General features: G+C 35.4%; 1 protein-coding gene across 1 annotated transcript in view; it reads right to left on the reverse strand.

The window, feature by feature from the left end:
* Positions 1-23,407, reverse strand: part of LOC121380876 (reversion-inducing cysteine-rich protein with Kazal motifs-like) — a 127,783-nt gene that overhangs the window by 20,667 nt on the left and 83,709 nt on the right. The window contains exons 16-21 of the mRNA XM_041509882.1: positions 21,854-21,970; positions 18,117-18,201; positions 15,129-15,215; positions 11,356-11,423; positions 4,898-5,034; positions 3,270-3,399 (exon numbers count right to left, since the gene is read on the reverse strand). Of these exons, the coding sequence (XP_041365816.1) occupies positions 3,270-3,399; positions 4,898-5,034; positions 11,356-11,423; positions 15,129-15,215; positions 18,117-18,201; positions 21,854-21,970 (624 nt within the window). The remainder of the gene's footprint in view (positions 1-3,269; positions 3,400-4,897; positions 5,035-11,355; positions 11,424-15,128; positions 15,216-18,116; positions 18,202-21,853; positions 21,971-23,407) is intronic.

Genomic DNA, 23,407 nt, shown 5'->3' on the forward strand with positions numbered 1-23,407 from the left:
AATTAAATTATACACACTAAAATGCAATGTAGTAAATGTGACATTTTAAAAATGATCTCATCTAAATCTATGAATGCATTCCTATAACAGGCTACGGTGTACTGTGAATGGGGATTCATCAATAACCGACAATGTGAGCAGCATACTCTCAATACTTTGCACATGCAAACCACATACATGGGATAAAAACAACAACACAAATCAATTGCTGGATCCTCCCAGTGTGAAACAATGTCATTACTCAGCTATAGTCAGAAGTGAGCATTTTTAGTTAGTGGTATTCCACTACAACAGGTAGCTAGAGATTTTGAAGTGCACTGTTCAACAACTTCATGGTTGACTGAAAGTGTTTGTGACCATTCTTGACTACATCAATAACCGAGGGCTCAAAATTCTTGACCAACTGGACGCATAAGCGATTGGATATTTTATGATTGGAACTTAAAATTATAATCAAGTCACACATGTGATACAGATACAGACTGATAACCTCTGTTTGGCTATGCAGTCTCGAGCTCTGAAGTCTGTTAGTTGTATGTCCAAATTACAACTGGGACATGTGCTTAAAATACACTTCTTGGCATGACAGCATACTTGGCATAATGGCAGAAAGCCAAACAAAAGTTAGTACTTTTTTCAAGCAGTAAATTTTGAAGTTTATTGTTGATATGAATTCTAAATCAATTTGAAAATGATATTAATGCTGATTTTTTAAATATGTGTTGGGATTCCCATATGATAACTTATTATAGAAACAGAATCATACGTGTAAAACCTGCTACAATTAATTTCTGTGCATGTTAAAATTGTATCAGTTCACTACTTTATAGTCATGTGCTTAATAATTAAATGTAAGCCAGTTGATGGATCATTATGTATTTAATTTTAACTCAAATGTTTTAACATGGTAATTTGACTGCAGTGGTTATTTTTACACACAACCACTTGTCTGTAGATTTGTATATAAAGTTTTTTCCCCCATAAAATATTTAACATAATTTATTAAGATCATTTTACAAAATGGATTTGTTATCTCATATAGCTAAATTAAACGTGCAATCTTATAGTTAAAACTTGCATGTATCACATGTCGCTATTTTTACATGTGTTTATTGGCCTGACAACCACCTCTATGTTGTTGCTGTTATGTTAAATGCTTGTTGTAATTTCTGCTTACAAAATACCATGGCTAAGAATGCCGACTTCACAGTATACTCCATTTATTAAAAAACCCACACAAAAAACCTTTAATAAAATTAAAATTTACTGTCTTTTTAAAATCCAGCCAACTTATTAAATATCACCTCACCGTCTTACAAGTTTATATCTAAAATTATCTAACAAATATGATTATTGTAACCTAATTTTATTCAGTGTACATTTAACTGCAATTTGTACAATTTAAATACTGCATGTTCATTTCTGGCGATCGCGATCTGCATGCGTGCTCTCGACCATAGGTACAAAATTAACAAAGACAAAGGAATAAACAAAACCTGCAGTTCATTGATGCGAACAACTATTGTTTTTCTACAAATTTACATCAAGATTTACTTTTGCGTAATTGTATTGTTTAATGTCCGCAACGATGTCTCTTGACACGCAGGTGTCAGCTGACTCTGAAGTGTGACGTATATTCGCACCGAGAGCTGTCCTCAGTTTAGCCAACGAACGTTCTTTGGTTTAACGTGAAGCGCACAAACCAGTCTAGCGAACGTTTTGTTTTCGCTCGGTCTGGCTGAACTCAGCCCTTGAGATGGCCTACATGTCTTTCGGCCCTGAACTGGCATGTGTATCAAATTGACACGCATTGTCGGTCTGTTTTTATTACTTTGGTTCAAAGATTTTACAAAGTAAAAATAACAAGTTACAGATCTTCCAGACATTGCTGTCATACATATTGAATGCATGCCATTAAAATTAATAACCGTGATTATTAAAATAAGCAAACATTATAAGGCCTAGTATTCTGTATGACACTGTTTCTCGTTACCGGTCGTGAGATCACTATTACGCTAATTGAATATTTAGTAGTATTATTATGTTTGAGGTGTCAGATAGATTATGTAACCGTTTGTTCACATCAGAAGACAGAAAATGGCTTAGCCAAAATTTTAGCCACTTGCAAATTTTATTAGCCATTTTTTGTAAAAATTAGCCAATGGCTAATTTAGCAACTGACAGCGCGAGCCCTGCTAATGCAGCAAGGGATCTTTTATATGCACTTTTCCACAGACAGGAAAGCACATACCACAGCCTTTGTCCAGTTGTGGTGCACTGGTTGGAATGACCAAAAAATAATCAGCTGAATGGATCCACCAAGGTGGTTCGATCCTGCGACACAAGCACCTCAAGCGAGCACTCAACCGACGGAGCAAAATCTCGCCCCCACCTGTAACAAGTTAAAACTCTGAGCCAAGACAGTTAAGGAGAAACTACCAACACGACCACTTCCTATTAGCTGCAACAATACCTACAAGCATGATAATATGTCATGATAGCCCAATAAATTCAATTACAGTGATATGGTGATTCCACACCTTCGAGCTACCAGACTTCAGTTTCCTCAATGTCATGGCCACTAAACTCCAGGATTTTTATACCATTTGTTTTTGCTTTGCTGTGAATCCAGCTTTCCTTATGGCAGAGAACATGCCATTAGAGACTAATTGATGCTTGTGTAAGAGAAAGAGACAGGATCATTGGCCGTAGTGTGATGGCGGGTGTCTAAAACGTTAATTTGAATGTGACCTTGTGGTTATTGATGGTGCGATAAATGCCCAAAGTTATATCAATGAGATTTATATGTCAGTTCTCCAACCTCTGATACCACATCAAAGGCAACAGTGTTTGCTATTGATATTTTAAGCAAGACAACACCTGACACACACTGCAAGAGTAACACAACATACAACGTGCAGGCATTAATGTTTTTAAGCTCATCCCATGGATATTCAAAAGGGTTTAAATAATTTGAACACCCATGGGATGAGCTTGAAGGATATGTTCACCAACATGTCACCACCAAACAATGTCACTCATTTGACTGTAGTATAAAATATTTGAAAGAACAAACGTTAAACCCTTAAAGTAGGTTTACTTACCTGTTTTTAAATATATGAGCTGCTGTATTATGGGACAGATATAAGACCCCTTGTTCCTAATGGTAAATTGTAGCAGCTTTTTCTTTGAAGAACTACAAAATTATGTTTGACTGCCAATAGCCAATGAACTCAAGTTATGTTTTTAAACAAACTTTTAACACTTACCAGTTAAGTTGCCGACTGTTCTGCATTCTCCACTGTAGTCTACTGTAGTTCTATCAGCAAGGGCTGCACACTCACTGGAATACACTTCACCATTGTGACCACAAACAACACCCACCCGGGCACAGTTACTCTACAAAAGATAACATCATAATCAGTATCTCTTACAAACTCATTCAATTGTCAACCAGCAGAATTTAGTGAATGTAAAAAAAGAAACAGGAAAATAAAGAAATTTTAGAAAGGTACAATTCTGGTTAAAATCTGTCCTTCATCTTTAGGAAAGACAGATTTTAAAATTTCATAGCAGTGGGCTGTTGGAATCCAGAACTCTACAATAGGAAGTTGTGCATCATTTTTATTTGCACAGAAACACAATATAGATCTGTTAACATCATCAACAAACTAATGTGGGAAGTGTCAAAACATATATTTTGTGGTAAAAACCCCATCATAACATTGTACATGTATCTACGTTATTCCAAAATGTATTGTCAGGCCTGAAAATAAATGTTTTTAGTGGTGCCTGTCAAAATGACCCATGTCAGTCAATTTGAGTGTGTTAAAAATTAAACTGTGCCTGTCAACCAAATGTTGAAATAATGTTACTATTGTCCTTTATTAATCATGTACTATTATATTATACCCATAGAACTACTTTTATGATGTAGTGAAACCCACCTATAATCATTCCAACAGAGAATGCCTTGTTTTTATACTATGGAATTTACTCTAAGTTATTTATTTTTGAGCCGATTGTTTTCTAAATTGCACACAAAATAGTTAGGGTTTTTTCATTTCCAAAACACTTTTACTTTTCTTATGTCAAACCAAACTCAAATTATTTACAAAAAAACATTTATGAAGGAGGATAGGAAGGATTATAAACATTACTCCCAAAAACAAACATTTATGAAGGAGGATAGGAAGGATTATAAACATTACTCCCAAAAACAAACATTTATGAAGGAGGATAGGAAGGATTATAAACATTACTCCCAAAAACAAACATTTATGAAGGAGGATAGGAAGGATTATAAACATTACTCCCAAAAACAAACATTTATGAAGGAGGATAGGAAGGATTATAAACATTACTCCCAAAAACAAACATTTATGAAGGAGGATAGGAAGGATTATAAACATTACTCCCAAAAAAGAGTATAATGAATAAATGAATGCCTAATGATACCTGAGCACAAACACTGGATCTCAAAAATACTTCAGTGAAAGCCTAATGATACCTGAGCACAAACACTGGATCTCAAAAATACTTCAGTGAAAGCCTAATGATACCTGAGCACAAACACTGGATCTCAAAAATACTTCAGTGAAAGAACGAATAAAACTCAAAATATAATAACAGAACATTTTAAACAAAAGATTTCTACAGTTAAACTAAATAAAACCATTAACCATTAATAAACAAACAGAATATAATAGACATATGGAAAATAAATGGAATGGAATAAAGGAAATTACAAAACAATTATCAGATACTGCTGCAGGACTCAAACTTAATGATGGCACCAATAGTTGCAATAAGAAATGAGGTATAACACAAGCATAAAATACTGAGGCTTTACAGATGGCAATTATGTACATAAATTGATGTTGTATGACTGACTCACCATGCAGTGACCGCGGTACATGATGGTTCTGTTGCTAGAATACAGACTGCAGGTATTGGAGAACTCTTCTTGTAAAGTGTCACACACAGTGTCATGATGGTGTTGGTTGCATTCAGTACTATCTCCATACACTGAAACTGTAAAGAGCTGCAGTCAGTCATTCTTGCACCACTAGTGAAGCACATGCTAGCATGTTCACTACCTTGAATGTTCATACCATTAAAGAACATATTGTGGTTTTACAACATAACAAGAATATAATGTAATATAATTTAAAGAAGGAGATAACTGGGTTTTTTTAAACTGAACTGTGCTTGACAATGCAGAGTATCAGTGTTTGTTGGTGTTCTTAAAGGCACCATCAATGTCAATTCTTTCCTTTTAAGATGCAGAGCAGATCTTGCCATGAAACAATTTGAGAGGAGTAATTAACTGCTCCCCTAACTTAGATTATGGGTATGGTAGCTATTTAAGATATTATCATATTGATACCCAGGGCTTTAGATTACTCTAATTTGGACATAACAAGCTTTTTGTCTTGTTCTGAGCACACCAAAGTTTTCTAATGCAGTAATGTTAATAACAACTGGTAAAGAGTTGTACATATTCAGAAATGCACTTCAAGTTATTTTAATCTAATTACAGCTTAACATTCCATTGATTTTAACCTTCTAACTACTGCAGGCGAGATATCTCACATGACGTTACATACTGTACACTGTATACAGTGCATTCCCCAATTCATATTTCCCCGCTGTTTTGCACATGGCACTCACTAGAAATAATAATAGACCAACAGGAAATAGATTAATTGAGAATATGGCACCTTACATTTTTTGTTTTTCAATGGAAAATACCTTGGAATTTTAGCTTTCGACCAATATTTTCGCTTGGCAGCAATGGCGGAATGTTGCAGTCATTTTCATGGATCGATATCCGACTTGAAAATAAATTTGACTGTTTTACTAACAAGCAAAAAATCCCCCACCCCCCACCCCCACCCCCAGTTATTGGGAATAATGCAATGAAAGTAAATACTAGACATCTGGCCACAAATGTCCTTAAGTAAATGCAACTTTTTCAATTTTGTGCCTAATTTTAATCAACATTAACTGATCTAAAATATGTGAGCAAAAGTTATAAATTTGTACCCCATCATGATTTCTTTGTCAAAAATTAATCTAGTAGTCAGAAGGTTACGGTCAAACATGTTTGTACTTAATTTGGGCACATCCTTTATCCTTTGTTGCAATTTAAAACCCTGGATACCATATCATATTATAAATTCACAAGCTATGGCGAGCTAAAAATTACTCTCCTTGAACTAGTCCAGTGTGTCCACAGACTTAAAATGACAATAAAGGAGAGATAAAGCTGAATACTTTATTTGCGGCCACGAGGGGGGGGGGGGGGGGGGGGGAAGAGAGAGAGTTCAAGAGGGGGAGATAACCCCCCCCCCTTTCATCTGTCAATATTTTTGAAAAATAAACAAGTGACCTGAGATGCATTCTGACAGCATCTAGATTCAACATTTCAAGGTTTGCCCTGAAGAAATCTGTCCACAAACTATAAGATTTCTTCCAAATGAAGTTCCTTTCATTCAGGTAGGTCAAAGCCTACATGAAGTGAATTTCATTTTTTTTTTTAAAAACCAGAACTGGATATGGCCCCTTTATTTTGGGATCATTTGTAACTTTCATTGCCAAAATGTACAACCTTTTATATCCCTCGCCTTTTCTATTTCTTCAATGCAAATTCAACTTGGATACCCAAACCCTTATCTTTAGCCTTATCTAGAATACATACAGGTAGAGGGCCAGTACCATATGGAGGACCAGTAGCCGAAGGCAGGCTGTACAGATGTCTTAAAAATGTTTAATGTTTTTGGTGGGAAAAAAAAGCCAGTGCTCTGTGTGACGTCCTAGGCCCCTGTCGGTGCTCTGATCCCATTGGATACTGGCCCTCTACCTGTAACAATCCTGCACAAGGCTAAAGCTATAGCTGGCATGGGCAAGGACGCTAATCTTGAAGGCTGTTATCATGATTTAGCCCTGCCTACCTTTTTTTTTAAACCTAAGGACTTGTTACACCACAGATGGAGAGCTATACACTTATAATATAGACATGAATGGGAAAATAGACAATACACACTTATAAACCAGTGTTTTATTGCAGAAAGAGCTCAATTTGAAAGTATAAAAGTCATTTGAATACAATTATGTAGTACACGTGTATTTTAAGCATATAGGTTTTATGTAACTAATGTTTAATTTCAGGTTATTAGAGGAGTATGTACCTTTAAGTATGGTATTTAGTATGTATTTCATTAATGTTTATTTTCAGGCTGTAACAACTACAGGTTGAACAACATATCACTATAATTAACATTTTATCACCTTTTTCTAGTATTGCCCTGTACCTGTGATGTGTTCGTGTATGCTGGTCAACCACGCGTGACCACATCAGTGCAGTCAGTGTGAGCTCTTTTGGTAGCCATAGCTACAATACAAACACCCAAGCTATCTTTAAACTTTGACCCTTGTCTCTTTCTCTCCCATTGGATAATTAACACTCACCTGTATCTGCATGCTTTCTTTGGACTGACCAGACAGGACAGAATTATTTAGTATTTGGAGAAACAAGTTCAGATCAGAGAGAAATAGTAGAAGTTTAATTTAAAGGTTAGTATTAATTTGTTATAGAAGATAAACTTAAATAATAATAGTAAATGCCTAATTTTCTATTCCTGGTAATGATTAATGAATAATTTAACATATAATATTTAATAATAAATCTGCCTTTTAATTATTATGGATTACAGGGCATGACATAATGAATGTCAGCCATCTTTGTTTTCTGCTGTCAAAACTATATATTTTAAGATTTAAGTGAAGTTTCTGTTTTAGTTGTTAGCTTATCTGAGTTAATAATTTAGCTACGTTTAATCAACTGTTTTTATGACGAACTACACCACAAGATTGGTTTTGGAATGAATTAGTTTAAATGTTTTATTTCTGAATGTATAATAGATATATGGAAACCATATACTAAACAACTGATATTATGAATTTATTTTTATGCAGGTTTCCCCAGTTGTTATCGAATATATCAACACAATGCCTACATGTAATTCATATGGTATGTTAAGCTACAGGTTAAGTCTAATATTTATATATTTGTAATTTTAAATATACTCTTGTAATTTATATCCTTTCTTTCATAAACTCATTAATGATAAAGCTAAGTATATCTCTTTATTACGTCAAATAATAATTATAATTACAATCATTTAAATAACCCTATTTACTATAAATTATCTCCCCTTTGCTATAATCAATGATTATAATTGGTGGTCACGAATTGATTATTATATATATACTGAACAAAATAAGAAACTTCCGCTAACTTTGCTTGAACATAACTTGATGAAAACAAACCGGGGGAATAATTGTTATATATGTGTTTAAAGAGTGTTCCATGATGCATCGTTTGGTGCAAAAATCATGGCCATAGGTTAACAGAAACTGAGAGAAATTTTGACCAAGTGTGGTAGGGGTTAAAAAAAAAACCCCACTTAATAATGGGTATGACCACCTCTTGATTTGACCACTACAGTGCATCGCAGGCGCATAGAATTGACTAAAGTGTTGGTTTCTGCCTGTGGAATATTGTTCCATTCCTGAATGAGCGCTTGACGAAGTTCGTTGACGTTAGTGGGTAGGTTGGGATGACGCCTCAATCGTCTGTCCAGACTATCCAAGACATGCTCGATGGGGTTGAGATCAGGACTTTTAGTGGGCCAGTCATCAATGAAATCAATGTTATTTCTCCTAAGAAAATTTACAGTGTCTCTAGCTGTATGAGAGGTGGCATTATCATGCTGAAAAATCAAGATGTTGGCATTGTTATGGAACAGAGGAATGGCGTGATGAGCGAGAATGTCATCGCGGTAACGTTGAGCATTTAAACTGCCGTGAATGATAACCATGGGCAATGGCTGCCCAGACCATGACACAACCCCCACCCCCGAAACGATCTCGTTCAAGAACACAACAGTCAGCATAGCGTTAATTTCTCCTATGGTAGACACACACCCTGCCATCACCACGTTGTAAAGAAAATCTGGATTCATCCGAAAAAAGAACGGTATTCCAGCGTCTCCGTATCCAACAAGTCTGATCTTAAGACGAATTTAGACGATGACGTTGCGTTAAAACGCATCAGACGTAAGGACATCGTGCATGTAAACCGTTCTCCCGCAGACGATTACGAACAGTTTGCCCACTGATTCGGTTATTACGAAGCCCAGGTGTATTAGCAGCAGTAGCAGTGGCAGTTTGGAATCGATTGCACAAATGCGTGTTCATGATATAGCGGTCTTGACCACGCGTTGTAACTCGCGGACGTCCACGACATGGCAAGTCGTTGGTGCTTCCTGTCGTTCAAAATCTTACGCGAAGATTTCGTATTGCTCGACTAGAACTCCCAACATGCCTTGCAACGTTTAACAGTGCAAAAAATAATCGATAAAATTCATGAATCCTGATAATACAGCTCAAGGCTAATACTACCTATATAATTTCATTACACAATGAATTCGTTAACACAACAAATGCTGTATGTACAAATCTGAAGTTTCTTTTTTTGTTCAGTATATATATATGTATGTTAACATGACGGTTTTCTATGATTTGCAATGTACATACTACTCAAAAGAATTTAAGGGTCAGACGATATTTTCGACATTATTTTCTGAATGTCAATTATATTAGCTAGACCATAATGTCACGCATGGTATTGTTCCATTTTGACGAAAGTGGGTCTAAGCAACCCATAAATGAATTAAAATCCACTGTCATTAACACTGTCGACTAGTTCTAATGGCGAAAACATGCTTACATTTACACGTAAATTAGGGCGAAAGCGAAAGGTCTGCTAAGTGCCCATAACTTGCTTTTTCACAAAGCGCTTCATTTGCACGCTTTGCACGTGTATTCCATGTTCCCAATGCTGAATTTCCATATAATTGGAGCTTGCGTTCGTGTATGGTGCACACTCCAAATTCGACAATGGTACGACTTCAACTGACTATCGAAGATCGAGGAAGGGCTATTGCTTGGCTTCAGGATGGCAATACGCAAAGAAATGTTGCTCTGAGACTTGGTGTCAGTCAGAGTGTCATTGGCCGACTGTGGCAACGGTACCAAGCAACGAATTCTGTTCGAAATCGTCCACGTTCGGGAAGACCCCGAAGCACTACAAATAGAGAGGACCGCTACATCACCAATATGGCTCTACCACAACTGCACGCCGATTACGTGACAATCTGCGGACTGCGACTGGAACTCGAGTGTCGACCACCACTCCTACCACGTCACAGAAGGGCCAGACGTCACTGGTGCACGCTTCATCTGCGGTGGCAACGTGTTCAGTGGGGTCGAGTGATGTTCACTGATGAGTCCAGGTTTAGTCTCCAGTTCAACGACGGTCGGGTTCGTGTCTACAGACGTCCTGGGGAGCGCTTCGCTGACGTTAACGTTAGACGACGTCACAGACAACAAGGTATCGCCAGGATGGATTGGCCAGCATATTCGCCTGACTTGGCCCCAATAGAGACCGCCTGGGACGAATTAGGCAGGAGAGTTCGGGATAACCATGCCCCTCCGGCCAACCTTCATGATCTGGGTCAACTTCTTATGGCAGAGTGGCAGGCCATTCCCCAAGAGTTCTTCAGACGTCTGATCAACAGCATGAGGCAACGATGTGTCGAGTGTATTTGTGCCAGGGGTGGATTCACACACTATTAAACGAATGTTCTAATGTGTAAAATCCATGTTTGACAACCTTCAACTTTGACAGCATGTCATGTGACTTTCTTGTATACAGTGACGTTTATTTGTGTTTTTTTGTAAATATGGAACAATAAATAAAAAATTTGGTGTAGTTTACATCATCAATCTAATACACTCTGAAACCTATTTGGTTATAAATTTTTGACCCTTAAATTCTTTTGAGTAGTATATTTCATTAATATATGCCTGAATGTTAGTTTTACCTCGACAGGAATATATTTGTATTGTTTTTACAATATTGTTAATGTTTGTGTTTTTAATCCTTGCAGGGTGTGTCTTGTGTATTATGTTTACATGAATAAAAGATGATGCCCTAACCCGTAGCTGGTGTTGTGAACTTTGTTGAACCTAGCTTCACGCACAAAATACCGACTGCTACAATTACACTCTCAATTGTCAGGAAATAAGCCAATAAAAATGCAGACAATCTCCTTTCCAAAAAAGGAGATTTATCAAAAAAGGAGGAAATAAAGGAGATCCTAACAGAATCATGAAATAAAGGAGACGTGGACACACTGTAGTCTCAGGGGAGTGATGAGGAGTGAGAGTATTAGCTCTCCTTAAATGGTGAGGTCTGATAAAGCATGCAGTAAATAATTTACTTACCACACTCATACTGGGGACAAGTCTGACCTACTGGTAAAGTCAAGCATACTTGGTGTCGATGTACACATCTGAATGAATAACAAAATAGGCATATTTTATAGTAAATATAATAATATAGACATCACATACATTGATTAACAGAAATCATATTTCACAGTAATAGTGTAATCAGGGGACAACATTTCAAAATCTTAGGTAACGAAACGTCAGTTCACGCGTGTTTTACTTAGGTAACCGTTTGTTCAGGTACGTGAATATAGTTGTTGTATAACTGATGAGTTGGGCCTACCTAATCCTAAAACACGTGAACTACGGTTCTGTGTTACATTGGTGGGTCAAATGTATTTAAAAACATAAACAAATATTCATTTTCATTACTGATATATGGTAATTTTAATTTTAGAATGTAATTGTTCACTACGTAACCGATTGGCGGTTCTCGTGATTTTAAAGTTGCGTAACCAACACGCGAACAGAACAATGGTTCTCGTGAAATATTGTGCCCTGTGTAATTAAAAATCACTACTTTCACAAATTATATTTTACAAATAGATGGAAAAACCTCTATTACTGGATGATCCAACAAAAAAATAAAAAACATTTATCAATGAAAATCCATTCATTAAATCATGTTATTACCAGGGCTGTTCCCATATCACATCCATCCCATTATACATCGTTACGATCACCAAAATATAATCAAACAATGTTTTACCACTATTTTATTAGGAGGAATACTCTGTTTTGTTTGTTTAAACCACACCCCCAACATTATGATGCACTACATGTATTATGATCGCATGTGTGTCTGGCAGTCGTATATATGCATTTGATTACCACATAAAATATTGCATTTTATGCACATATGTTTTAATGAATGTCTACAGTAACTGACATACAAGTAATTTATATTTCTTACATTTTCGCAACTGAAACTTATTATTTATGATGCATCTGCTTGCATAGTTAACTTAGACATCATTTAGCAATCAATTTCAGTTTTGTTAACTTGATTGGTTAATGTGGCTTTGGTATATAGGTAATCACTATCATGGAACAGCCAATTAAGTGTCTTTAAATCAATATCCATATATACATTTATGTGGGAGATCGTAATGTGATACAAAACTCAGATTTATACAATCTCCTTGCAGATATTTGAATATGTTTGTCTTGCATGGAACCATTTGCCATTATGACAATACAATTTTAAACAGTTGTATTTCTAAATGTAAAGTTCTTGTTCCAGCTATCAGTGGGGCAGTAATTGTATTTATCCAGCAATCACTGTATACATTGGCAAGATATGATGACTAGATAAATCTCTATATTTTCGGTCACTGACCAAAAATATAGGTCACGTGACATAACCTGACTCGACTCGAGTATTTCAGAAAAGATTTTCAATAAACATACTTGTTAAATCATTTGTTGAAGTGCAGTAAATACAAAGAACTTTTAGTTTTGCAATAACAATACAAAACTGGTATATTTATTTATGAATTTAAGAGTTTAGAAATGCTTTTTTAATGTGACAGAATGTAGCTAGCGTCTTACAAATAATGACGTCATACAGGAAAAGCTTTGCTAGGTTAACAATAGGCCTACTCGATTTGTGTACACAAAACTGGAATAAATAATGATTTTCTGAATATTTTGTAGGATTGCAGGATAAAAGAAATAACTGGTTACTGTCTTAAGATATCGGCTTTATCCTGTTAAGGTCGAATGGCGAATGCAGCTTGGCAGAGCCTCGCTGCATTCGTCATTCTAACCTTCGCAGGATAAAGCCGATATCTTAAGACAGTAACCAGTTATTCCCTATTTCTTTCCAAGTACTTTAACCATTATATTTTTATAATATACTTTATTATTATACAGTAATTTTATTCCTATAAATATAATACATTAATATTGTTATTATTATTAATTGTTGGTGTTATTGATGTTGTATGGGTTTGTTTGTTTATTGTAGTTTTTTTTATCCGCTTGTTGACACCAGTTTGTTTGGTATTGAACTGAATTTTAAACGAACAATTTGTAGACTTGCCAAATTAATGTGACTGTTGGACTAATAATAATGTAGCTATATCCAAATTTTGTTATGTATCTTTCTTATTTATGAACCAACATTAAAACATAGATAAAAACAACAAATTTCAATGTAATTTAGTTTTTACCACAATTATGGTTGCAAAATGAGATATAATTCCACATGCGCCTACATTTAGTCTGTGGTAGCTAAGACATTTTTGTTCTTTCTTAGCAAAATTCAGTGTGTGTATTTCTCATTTCTATTGAAGAAATGATAACATTTTCGGTTTGTATTTATTGTATAAAATACAATTTAAGTCACGTGTGTGTATTTTACTCTAAATTTAGTTGTTTCTAAAACTATCGGTACAAATAAACTTATAAATTCAAAATTCAGTTAAGAAATAAATTCAAATATTTTATTGCTGTCTTAAAATATAAATACAGAATTAGTTTTCTTCAACAGATCTAATCAATATTTGCTTCATTATTTTTATTGATTTGCCAATTAAGTGAAATAAGTCTTCAGGTACAATTCAGTACAAATGAAATTTGTTAATCTGGACATTTTTAGGAAAAAACATACTGTCCGGATTAACAGGGTTACAATATATATACTTTTAACTACCTATTTATATTAATATATACTTTTAGGTAATTATTTATATTAATATATACTTTTAGGTAATTATTTATATTAATATATACTTTTAGGTACTTATTTATATAAATACCAATATACACTTTTAGCTGATGTTTTCCAATTATTTCCACCAGTCAAACAGTAAACAGTATATTCAACTTTCACCATGTTGGCTCACGGTAGTTGGAATAAACAGTGTCATTTTGTAAAGGAACTAATATTCACTCAGATATTGATTAAACAAGTCCTGTTGATTAATGCCTCATCAGTCACAAGCCTGGCTAAATAAAGCCTGGGTTTTTTCAACAGCAGAGATCAAAGGAACAGAGTGAAAGCTCATTACATCTGCCTGCAGGATGAATACTATTGAACATGGCCTGGGTAATAATGGGACGAAGCTTCCAGTAGGAAAAAAGTAAATGAGATCATTTTGTCTTGACATCAAAAGGTGCCAATGAAAATGTAATTTTCCTTGTATTAGTGGTATGTTGATATTACTTGCCTTGGGATGTAATGGCTGAAAATTTAATTTTTATAACATATGTGGCTCACAATAAATTGAATAATGGTCTCTGGTTAAAAATCACATTCCTGTTGTACACCATCAACTGATTTTGTTTATTCAAATTTAAATGTTTAACAGCATTTGTTGAATTATTTTGTGCACTGCTTAAAACTCTAAAATGGATGAGCATTTTGTTGCATTTTGCCAAAGTTGTACATGTGGCTTGTAAGCCATTGTAACCCAAACTGTTGTCATATAAAACATATTTTATGTTACATGTATAGAGCAATGTACTAAATGTTAGTTTTGGGAATCAGATGTTAAAGAGGGGTGATTTACAATATTTTAAAAGGCCAATTTTAGTTTGTTGAAGGCAAATATGCCCAGCTTCCAAAGGAGTAAAATAAAGATGCTCACAGATGTATTTTCAGGGTAATTTCAAACAAACAAAAAGATATTTTAAATGGGCCCTTCAAACAGGTGAGGGGTGTCAAGGAACCCCCCCCCCCCCCCCCCCCCTTGTGGATCTGCCAATGTGATATTTGTTAATTTTGTTCAGCTTATGATAAAATATGTACATGTAATGCTCACCGTGTTCCTGGATGACACTTATGACTTGTGCAGGGATCAATCTTGTTACATGCTCCTGGCATGGTTCTTCTCTCGTAGCCAGCACATCTGAACAAATAAACACGATTAGTTACCTTCAAAAGAAAGTTTTTATTATAAAAAAATGTACTTTGAAAATATTTGCTATGTTATGTTCACATTATACCCATGTGATTGCTTAAAGTTAGTCTCTGGTTACCATATTATAACATTGTTTATCAATGCGAAATACAAGCTAAAATGCACTTTTAAAAAACTTGTGTGTGTTCAGTATCACCGGAGATTATCAAACATACATGCTCAATTCACCACCTGTGCCACCATTGCTTAGCAAAGCACAAACAACAGCCTATTGTCAGTTTCAGTTAACACGAGTGTTTGCGAATTTGAAATTGTAGGGGTTATCTCAAAAATAAAATGAGAAATCTTGCACTGTATGCAGAATGTTTGGACTAGGATAGGTTACTGGGGTGCTTTGTTGAAAATAGTTTGATCTTGACAATGCATTATCAACAATCGTACCTTCTTATTTGAGAATTAATCTGTTATAAAGTGCTAGTAATATAAAATATTGATCATGTATATTTTTTATAAAATATATTGAAGTAGACACTGCATGTTTTCACTTCATAATTTTTTGAGTGTTAAAATCAACAATTCTAATAAAATATTGTTTCATATGGAAAGTAGAGAAAGTTAAAGTTTGTTTTGTTTAACAACACCACTAGAGCACACTGATTGGCTATTGGATGTTGTAGAGAGGAAACCCACTACATTTTTTTCTATTAGTAGCAAGATATCTTTAATATGCACAATATCTTTAATATGCACTAACCCACAGACAGGATAGCACATACCACAGCCTTTGATATATCAGTCATGGTGCAGTGGCTGGAACGAGAAATAGGCCAATGACCTACTGACAGGGATCAATCTCAGACCGACTGCTTTACCAAAGCTACATCCCCCCACCCCTTTTTTACTACATCCACCCCTACAGATGACATGTTAAACGTAACACATGATCATCTTCCTTAGCCAGCTTGGCAATGCAAATCCAGCCTATCCCAGGCCAGGGTAATTGAAAAGGCCATTTAAAAAATAAAATGGGCCAGTGAACCCAGTCAAGGAAAACCAACAAAATTAAAATTGTGGTTTCAATTACAGTACCCATTCATGATAGTTTACCAAACACTAATTGTTTTAGAGTATCGTGAGGGTTGTGTAAATATAAAAGATAAAAAAATTATAAGGAATGAGCAAAAAATTAAACTTAATACAATAGACCATGTTCTCTCAATGGTGAGCCAAGAGATAAAGAGGCTGATGATATGCACGTGCAATTGGTTGTGATGTAATCGGAACAACGACACAGACCGGTATCATATATGATGTGGAAACGATTTTTCATTTCAACTTCAGGCTCAGTAAGTTGTTATATTTGGCTATAAGGATGGGCTAACTACATGTAATCCCAGTGTTTATTGTCATATTGAAATAATATATGTTCTAACTGCTCCATTTTGCCACCTCGCTTTTGTGATAGTACCCAGCTCCACTAAAAATCAATTAGTCTGCATACTGGACATCAAAGGAATTAAATAAACTCCAGTGTGTATGGAAATGCAACAGACAAAAAACTTCAGTAGCTAACATTAGTTACCATTACGTAATTTAACAGTAATTGTGTCCCATACCAGCATCCTTTTGTATGTTTGATACATATAATAAAAACTGTATTTTGTTATTTGGTGCCAACTTTGTCACCTGATCAGAACAATCATTTGATCTTTTGTGTGCACTAACTGTTGTCTGATATTTTGTCCTCAATTGTAGACTTAATTGGTCATAACTGATGATTATTACTGTGTTTGTTTATTCATTTGTTTATTCATTTGTTTATTCAGCAATTTCAAATATTATATAAACTTTTCATTTCTTGAAGGGACATCACTGCTTATAAAACAACAGAAGTGACGTTGTGTACATCATTAATAATATATACACTGCCTTTACAAAACAAAATTACTTTTGTCAATGTGATCAATTCATTTGAACAGAAATATGTTATCCCACATCTTTATTAATTTTCAGATATCTTGAAATCTTTATTAAAATAATATCAAAACTTTTGAACAGTTCACCAAATGCCCACGATTGATAATGTCTCCGATTCAACTAACGATAATTTTTTATTTCCCACATTTCACAGTATAGTGGGAAATATTCGTCTTAGCATTCTTATGATTGGTTGACCAATCATATTAGTTGTAACAACAGACGTAGTATTGCATGTGTATCAGTTCATAGACACATGTGAAATTGCTAATTTCTAGTAGACATTTTGATAAAACAGCAAACTTTCAGTAATCTAGGATCAATTTTGTTTGTGTTTTGCATAAGAATGAGGTCTGGCATTCTCCTGGAGATTGTGTTGACATTTGCCATCAGATACAGGTTTCCAGAGATTAATGTCCCTTTTTAATATAAAATATGGGTACACATTAGCATCCATCTTATCGGTATGGCAGACTAGTTGGCATAAAAGTGTTTTTTGTTATTTGTATAGAAACAGGTAATGCTTATTTAGAAATAAGTAGCGACATTAGGTAGCTTGGACAAGACGAGTCAGATTGTACTTTTTTGTACCAAAACAACATACAATGGTATACTTAAGCTAAAAATGGTATTTTTGCTTTCTAGGTATAGTTTTATATTTACAACTGTTTTACAAATGACCATTAAATATAAAATTTCTTTCTCTTAAAATGGTTAATTAAAATGTACGAATGATAGCTCTGTACTCTGTACTTTATCATGAATAAACGAACCATGGACCAAATATTGAAAATCAAATTTAAAAAAAAAAAAAAAAACAAAAAAAAAAAACAAGTATCGTCCCATCCCTACACATACCACTGAGGAAGAAATAGTATGACAGGAAGGAAAACTGATATCAGTCCGACTTACTTTGCAAAACAGGAATTTGGATATGTTTTGCCATTGGCTGCACACACTGGAACATAGCTGAATGGACAGTTTCCAGACCCCAAACCTGCAATAAAAACATACTTTGTCTGTTATCATCAAACAATTAAAATTAGCAGTCACATGTAAAATATTACTTGATGTTCTGAGGTATTTAGCAGTGGTGGAGGTGTTTATTTAGTTAATTATTTATACATGTATTTATAATTTAAAGAAATGTTATATTCATAATTATGTTCAAATTATATTTATAAATACTAATATCACCTGCCTCGTTGGTGTAGTATTAGTGGCTTAATCACCCGATTCAAGGCTTGTAAGTACCGACTCCCACCCAGAGTAAGTTTTAACAACTCAGTGGGTAGGTGTAGTATTAGTGGCTTAATCACCCGATTCAAGGCTTGTAAGTACTGGCTCCCACCCAGAGTAAGTTTTAACAACTCAGTGGGTAGGTGTAGTATTAGTGGCTTAATCACCCGATTCAAGGCTTGTAAGTACTGGCTCCCACCCAGAGTAAGTTTTAACAACTCAGTGGGTAGGTGTAGTATTAGTGGCTTAATCACCCGATTCAAGGCTTGTAAGTACCGACTCCCACCCAGAGTAAGTTTTAACAACTCAGTGGGTAGGTGTAGTATTAGTGGCTTAATCACCCGATTCAAGGCTTGTAAGTACCGACTCCCACCCAGAGTAAGTTTTAACAACTCAGTGGGTAGGTGTAGTATTAGTGGCTTAATCACCCGATTCAAGGCTTGTAAGTACCGACTCCCACCCAGAGTAAGTTTTAACAACTCAGTGGGTAGGTGTAGTATTAGTGGCTTAATCACCCAATTCAAGGCTTGTAAGTACCGACTCCCACCCAGAGTAAGTTTTAACAACTCAGTGGGTAGGTGTAGTATTAGTGGCTTAAACACCCGATTCAAGGCTTGTAAGTACCGGCTCCCACCCAGAGTAAGTTTTAACAACTCAGTGGGTAGGTGTAGTATTAGTGGCTTAATCACCCGATTCAAGGCTTGTAAGTACTGGCTCCCACCCAGAGAAGTTTTAACAACTCAGTGGGTAGGTGTAGTATTAGTGGCTTAATCACCCGATTCAAGGCTTGTAAGTACCGACTCCCACCCAGAGTAAGTTTTAACAACTCAGTGGGTAGGTGTAGTATTAGTGGCTTAATCACCCAATTCAAGGCTTGTAAGTACCGACTCCCACCCAGAGTAAGTTTTAACAACTCAGTGGGTAGGTGTAGTATTAGTGGCTTAATCACCCGATTCAAGGCTTGTAAGTACCGGCTCCCACCCAGAGTAAGTTTTAACAACTCAGTGGGTAGGTGTAGTATTAGTGGCTTAATCACCCGATTCAAGGCTTGTAAGTACCGGCTCCCACCCAGAGTAAGTTTTAACAACTCAGTGGGTAGGTGTAGTATTAGTGGCTTAATCACCCGATTCAAGGCTTGTAAGTACCGACTCCCACCCAGAGTAAGTTTTAACAACTCAGTGGGTAGGTGTAAGATCACTGCATTGACTCCAGGAACATTAGGCTTTAACCCGCACATAAATAGTGCATAGCAGATTTTTTTCAGGATAGATGTAGAACATCATTTGTAAAAACATGTCAAAAGTCCCCAAGTTTCCAAGGTGTGCCAATTTTACTACAGACATAAAGATATAATTATCGTCATGTAGTAAGTTTACGCATATAACTCATTTTCGTTATCTACCTTCGTGAATTCATCCTGGTTATTGCGCATACATCTTTGACATCTGCGTTAGGTTTAGTTTTTTATGTGGATGTATTTTAATTTAAAATGACAAACAAATGTGTTTGAGGGTAGGCTTACTTTTCTTTTGAAAGGCTACTTAAAAATGACATTTTCGATGATAACTGAACGGGCTAATACATTTAACAAATTTATTTAGATAAAAAATTTTTTTAAATATTTTAGATTAATTATTATGATAAAGTATTAAAAAATATATTTATTTGATTTAACAATTAAAATCACTATATGTATTTTTATTTGCATGCCCCAAACCTAGTAAGACTACATGTATATCAGGATTATAAGGACCACATATTATTAAATTTAACGCCGACAATGAGTCCCCAAAAAAAAGAGAAAGAGAGAAAGATAAAGATAATGATGCTGTTGCTAAAAAAACAACAATACCTGTATGAATAGGCGCTGCAGCTGTGTGTTTGGGATGACATTTCCGACACTATGTCCTGAAGGTTCTGATATATAGGTACTTTGGAAGTGTTTGTTAAAAAGTCCAGGGAGAGGGAGTTGTACTCCCCTACATGAGAATGAACATGTACTGTTTTTATGTGCTAATAAATAATTAAAGATAAAAGATATTGCTTTTGGCCTACCGCTAGAGATTATGCCACCCACTCCAGATATTGTATACACAGGCCTGAAATCTATGTACATTTACTTAACTTCATATTATAAAATGGATTATATATATTATAGAAAGTAACCTTATTTAAGAATTGTCTGGAGCAGGAATTAAGTGAAAAGAGAAGACAAACTTGTGAGATAATTAATTCCAAACGGTTAAATTAGTGTTTTTCAGTTACAATTCAAGTCTCCCTCCTGTTAAAAATTTACCATTCTCAACGATTAAACTGAAATGCATAAAAATGTCAATAGTCACCACAAAAATATAAAATAAGAGAAATAATATTTTACATAAAAATGTTATTCAAGGCATACATTTTTTTGAAAGTCACTCTATTATTCACCTTATGAAAAAGTCATTTCACTTTGATTGCTTCCCACTGCCTTCTGTTATCTATTAAATCAGTCCATGACATACAAAAAGGTTGCAGTACATTATACATTATCAAAAGGGCCAGTTTGCCAATGTGTTTTATTGGTAAAAAAAATAGTGGCCGCTGCCGCATTGGACAGGTGGCTGTTATATACAAGTAAAATAATGAAGGAAATGCTTTGGGCAGGTTTATGGTGGCCATTATGGACAGGTGGTCATTGTATAAATGTGACCGGTAGACTAGTCTCAACTGTATATATCTTTATGTATAAAACATGTACTGTTATGAATTCATAATGAATTTATGCTACAATACACCAATCAGCAGTTGGGACATTTTGGGCTGTGTTGGTAATAATTTTTAGAACTGCCATATTTTGGGGAGTTGGGACATTTTGGGCTGTGGTGGTAATAATTTTTAGAACTGGCATATTTTGGGGAGTTGGGACATTTGTGGCTGCTACAAAAAACAGGAGAAGTTTGTTTTACTTAACACCACTTGAGCACCTTGATTTATTCATCATCATATAGTCTTAGAGAGGACCATCCCACAGACAGGATAGCACATACCATATGGCCTTTGATATACTAGTCATAGTACACTGGCTGGAATGAGAAATAGCCCAATGGGCTCACTAACAGGGGTCCATTGTAGACCGTCCACACATCAAGGGGATGCTTTACCACTGGGCGGGCTGCTACATCATCTCTCTCATTAACAACTAACCTGAACAGACAGTCGGACACAGAGAGAGACAGACAGAAACAGTGAGAAACACACAGAGAGTGGGTGAATGAAAAAAGATAGAGAGACAGAGAGAGACAGAGAGAGACAGAGAGAGACAGACAGACAGATAGACAGACACGAAGTGCGTATTTATGTGTGAGTGAATGTTTACAACATGTGGGATGGACATTGATTCAGGCTGATAAAGAAGAAAGTGCACCCACCTGTGGCCTGACTGCTGGTCACCTGTGACTGTACAGGACAGGTACGCTGACCACATATCAGCTCACCCGAGTAACAGATGCAAGGCTTGCCATCAATTGGGAACTGAACGCCATGTTCTGGTCAACAGAAAGAATTTTTAGCATCTGAATCATTTATTATATTGAAGCATTATGTTAGCCACACCAAAACTGATCTTAATAAAACCATTTCTAACCATCAGGCAGGTGGAGCAAAAAGAGATATAACAACATCTTTTGAGAAACTTTCGGTGAAGACAATTTTGAATCAGGAACAAAAAATAATATTATATAATTTTACTATGTCTGTACACAATTTGATTCTTGGCCATTCAATTTGCCATGTTTATATTGTCATATTCATTCAGATTGTCATAACAATTAAAATTGTTTCTGAATTTGCCCGTTTAATTTTTCGGAGGGCTGAAGTTAGAATGACTGGGCCCAGAGTTTGACAAATCTGCTAGCCTGACACCCATGGCTAGTGGTTTTTAACACTGACAGTGAGAAATGCAAATCCACTAGTCTCAAGGGCTCAATCATGGTTTTTTGTTCCTCGGTTCATTAGCTTTACAAACAGCAGTAACATGCTATCTCTACATGGTCAGTTACAGCATGCATTGTTTACTTTTCCCTCTCAAGTTTCTGGAATAGGGAATAAGTTTAATGAAATGCATGTTTTGATTGGTTGTACAAGTCAGGTGGTAGTTAATCTGGCATATATGTTTTAGGCTAGGTACCTGGAACTCACCACTCGCGACAACGTACAGGTTAATGTCAATCAAGTCATACTTTGAATTTTAAAAGTTCGTTTACTTGCGATATGGCTGTCGGCAATCAGGAAAACAACTTACTTTTATGGGAACCGCACTATTACATGTAGCAGTTTGGATAATGCTTCACAGCTGCTGATGTAAAAAATACCTTTTTTTGTTCATCAAGTAACAGATTAGATCTTGCCAATATATTCTTTTGATATCGGTCTGACATGGGATGATGCCTTGTATTTAAGCAGTTGACATCACCTTTCCTGGTGACATAAACTGTATATGTATATCCAGCTACCAAATACACTGAACCATCTATTACCATGTGTCACACTGTCTACCCTCATTTAAATTTAATTATTTTGATAGTGGGGTTAGATAACAACCATGAGTTTGCTCTATTATTTTTCCCCGGGGTAGGGCAAAAATTAAAAAGAGACAATGACGAGGGATCATACTTGACAAAAGACCAAACATATGACAAAAAGACAGACTTTTATTGCCACAATGTAATCAATTGTGGCCATGGCTAAAATATTCAGAACACAAGGTAAATCCATTGCAGAACCCAGGGCAAACAAGGGCATAAAAAACTTCAGAATAAAAACTCTAAAAGCACATGACCACTCTGCTTCCCACAGGAATGCTGTTCATATGCAAAAAAAAAAGAAAAAGAAAAAAAAAAAAAGAGAGAAAGTACAAAACTGCTAACTGAGCATGGTTTTTCTTATAGCTTTATTAAGCAAGGCATTGCAAGTCTCTGTCAGGT

Source organism: Gigantopelta aegis, chromosome 9, assembly GCF_016097555.1.
Source record: "Gigantopelta aegis isolate Gae_Host chromosome 9, Gae_host_genome, whole genome shotgun sequence".
NCBI classification, from domain to species: Eukaryota; Metazoa; Mollusca; class Gastropoda; order Neomphalida; family Peltospiridae; genus Gigantopelta; species Gigantopelta aegis.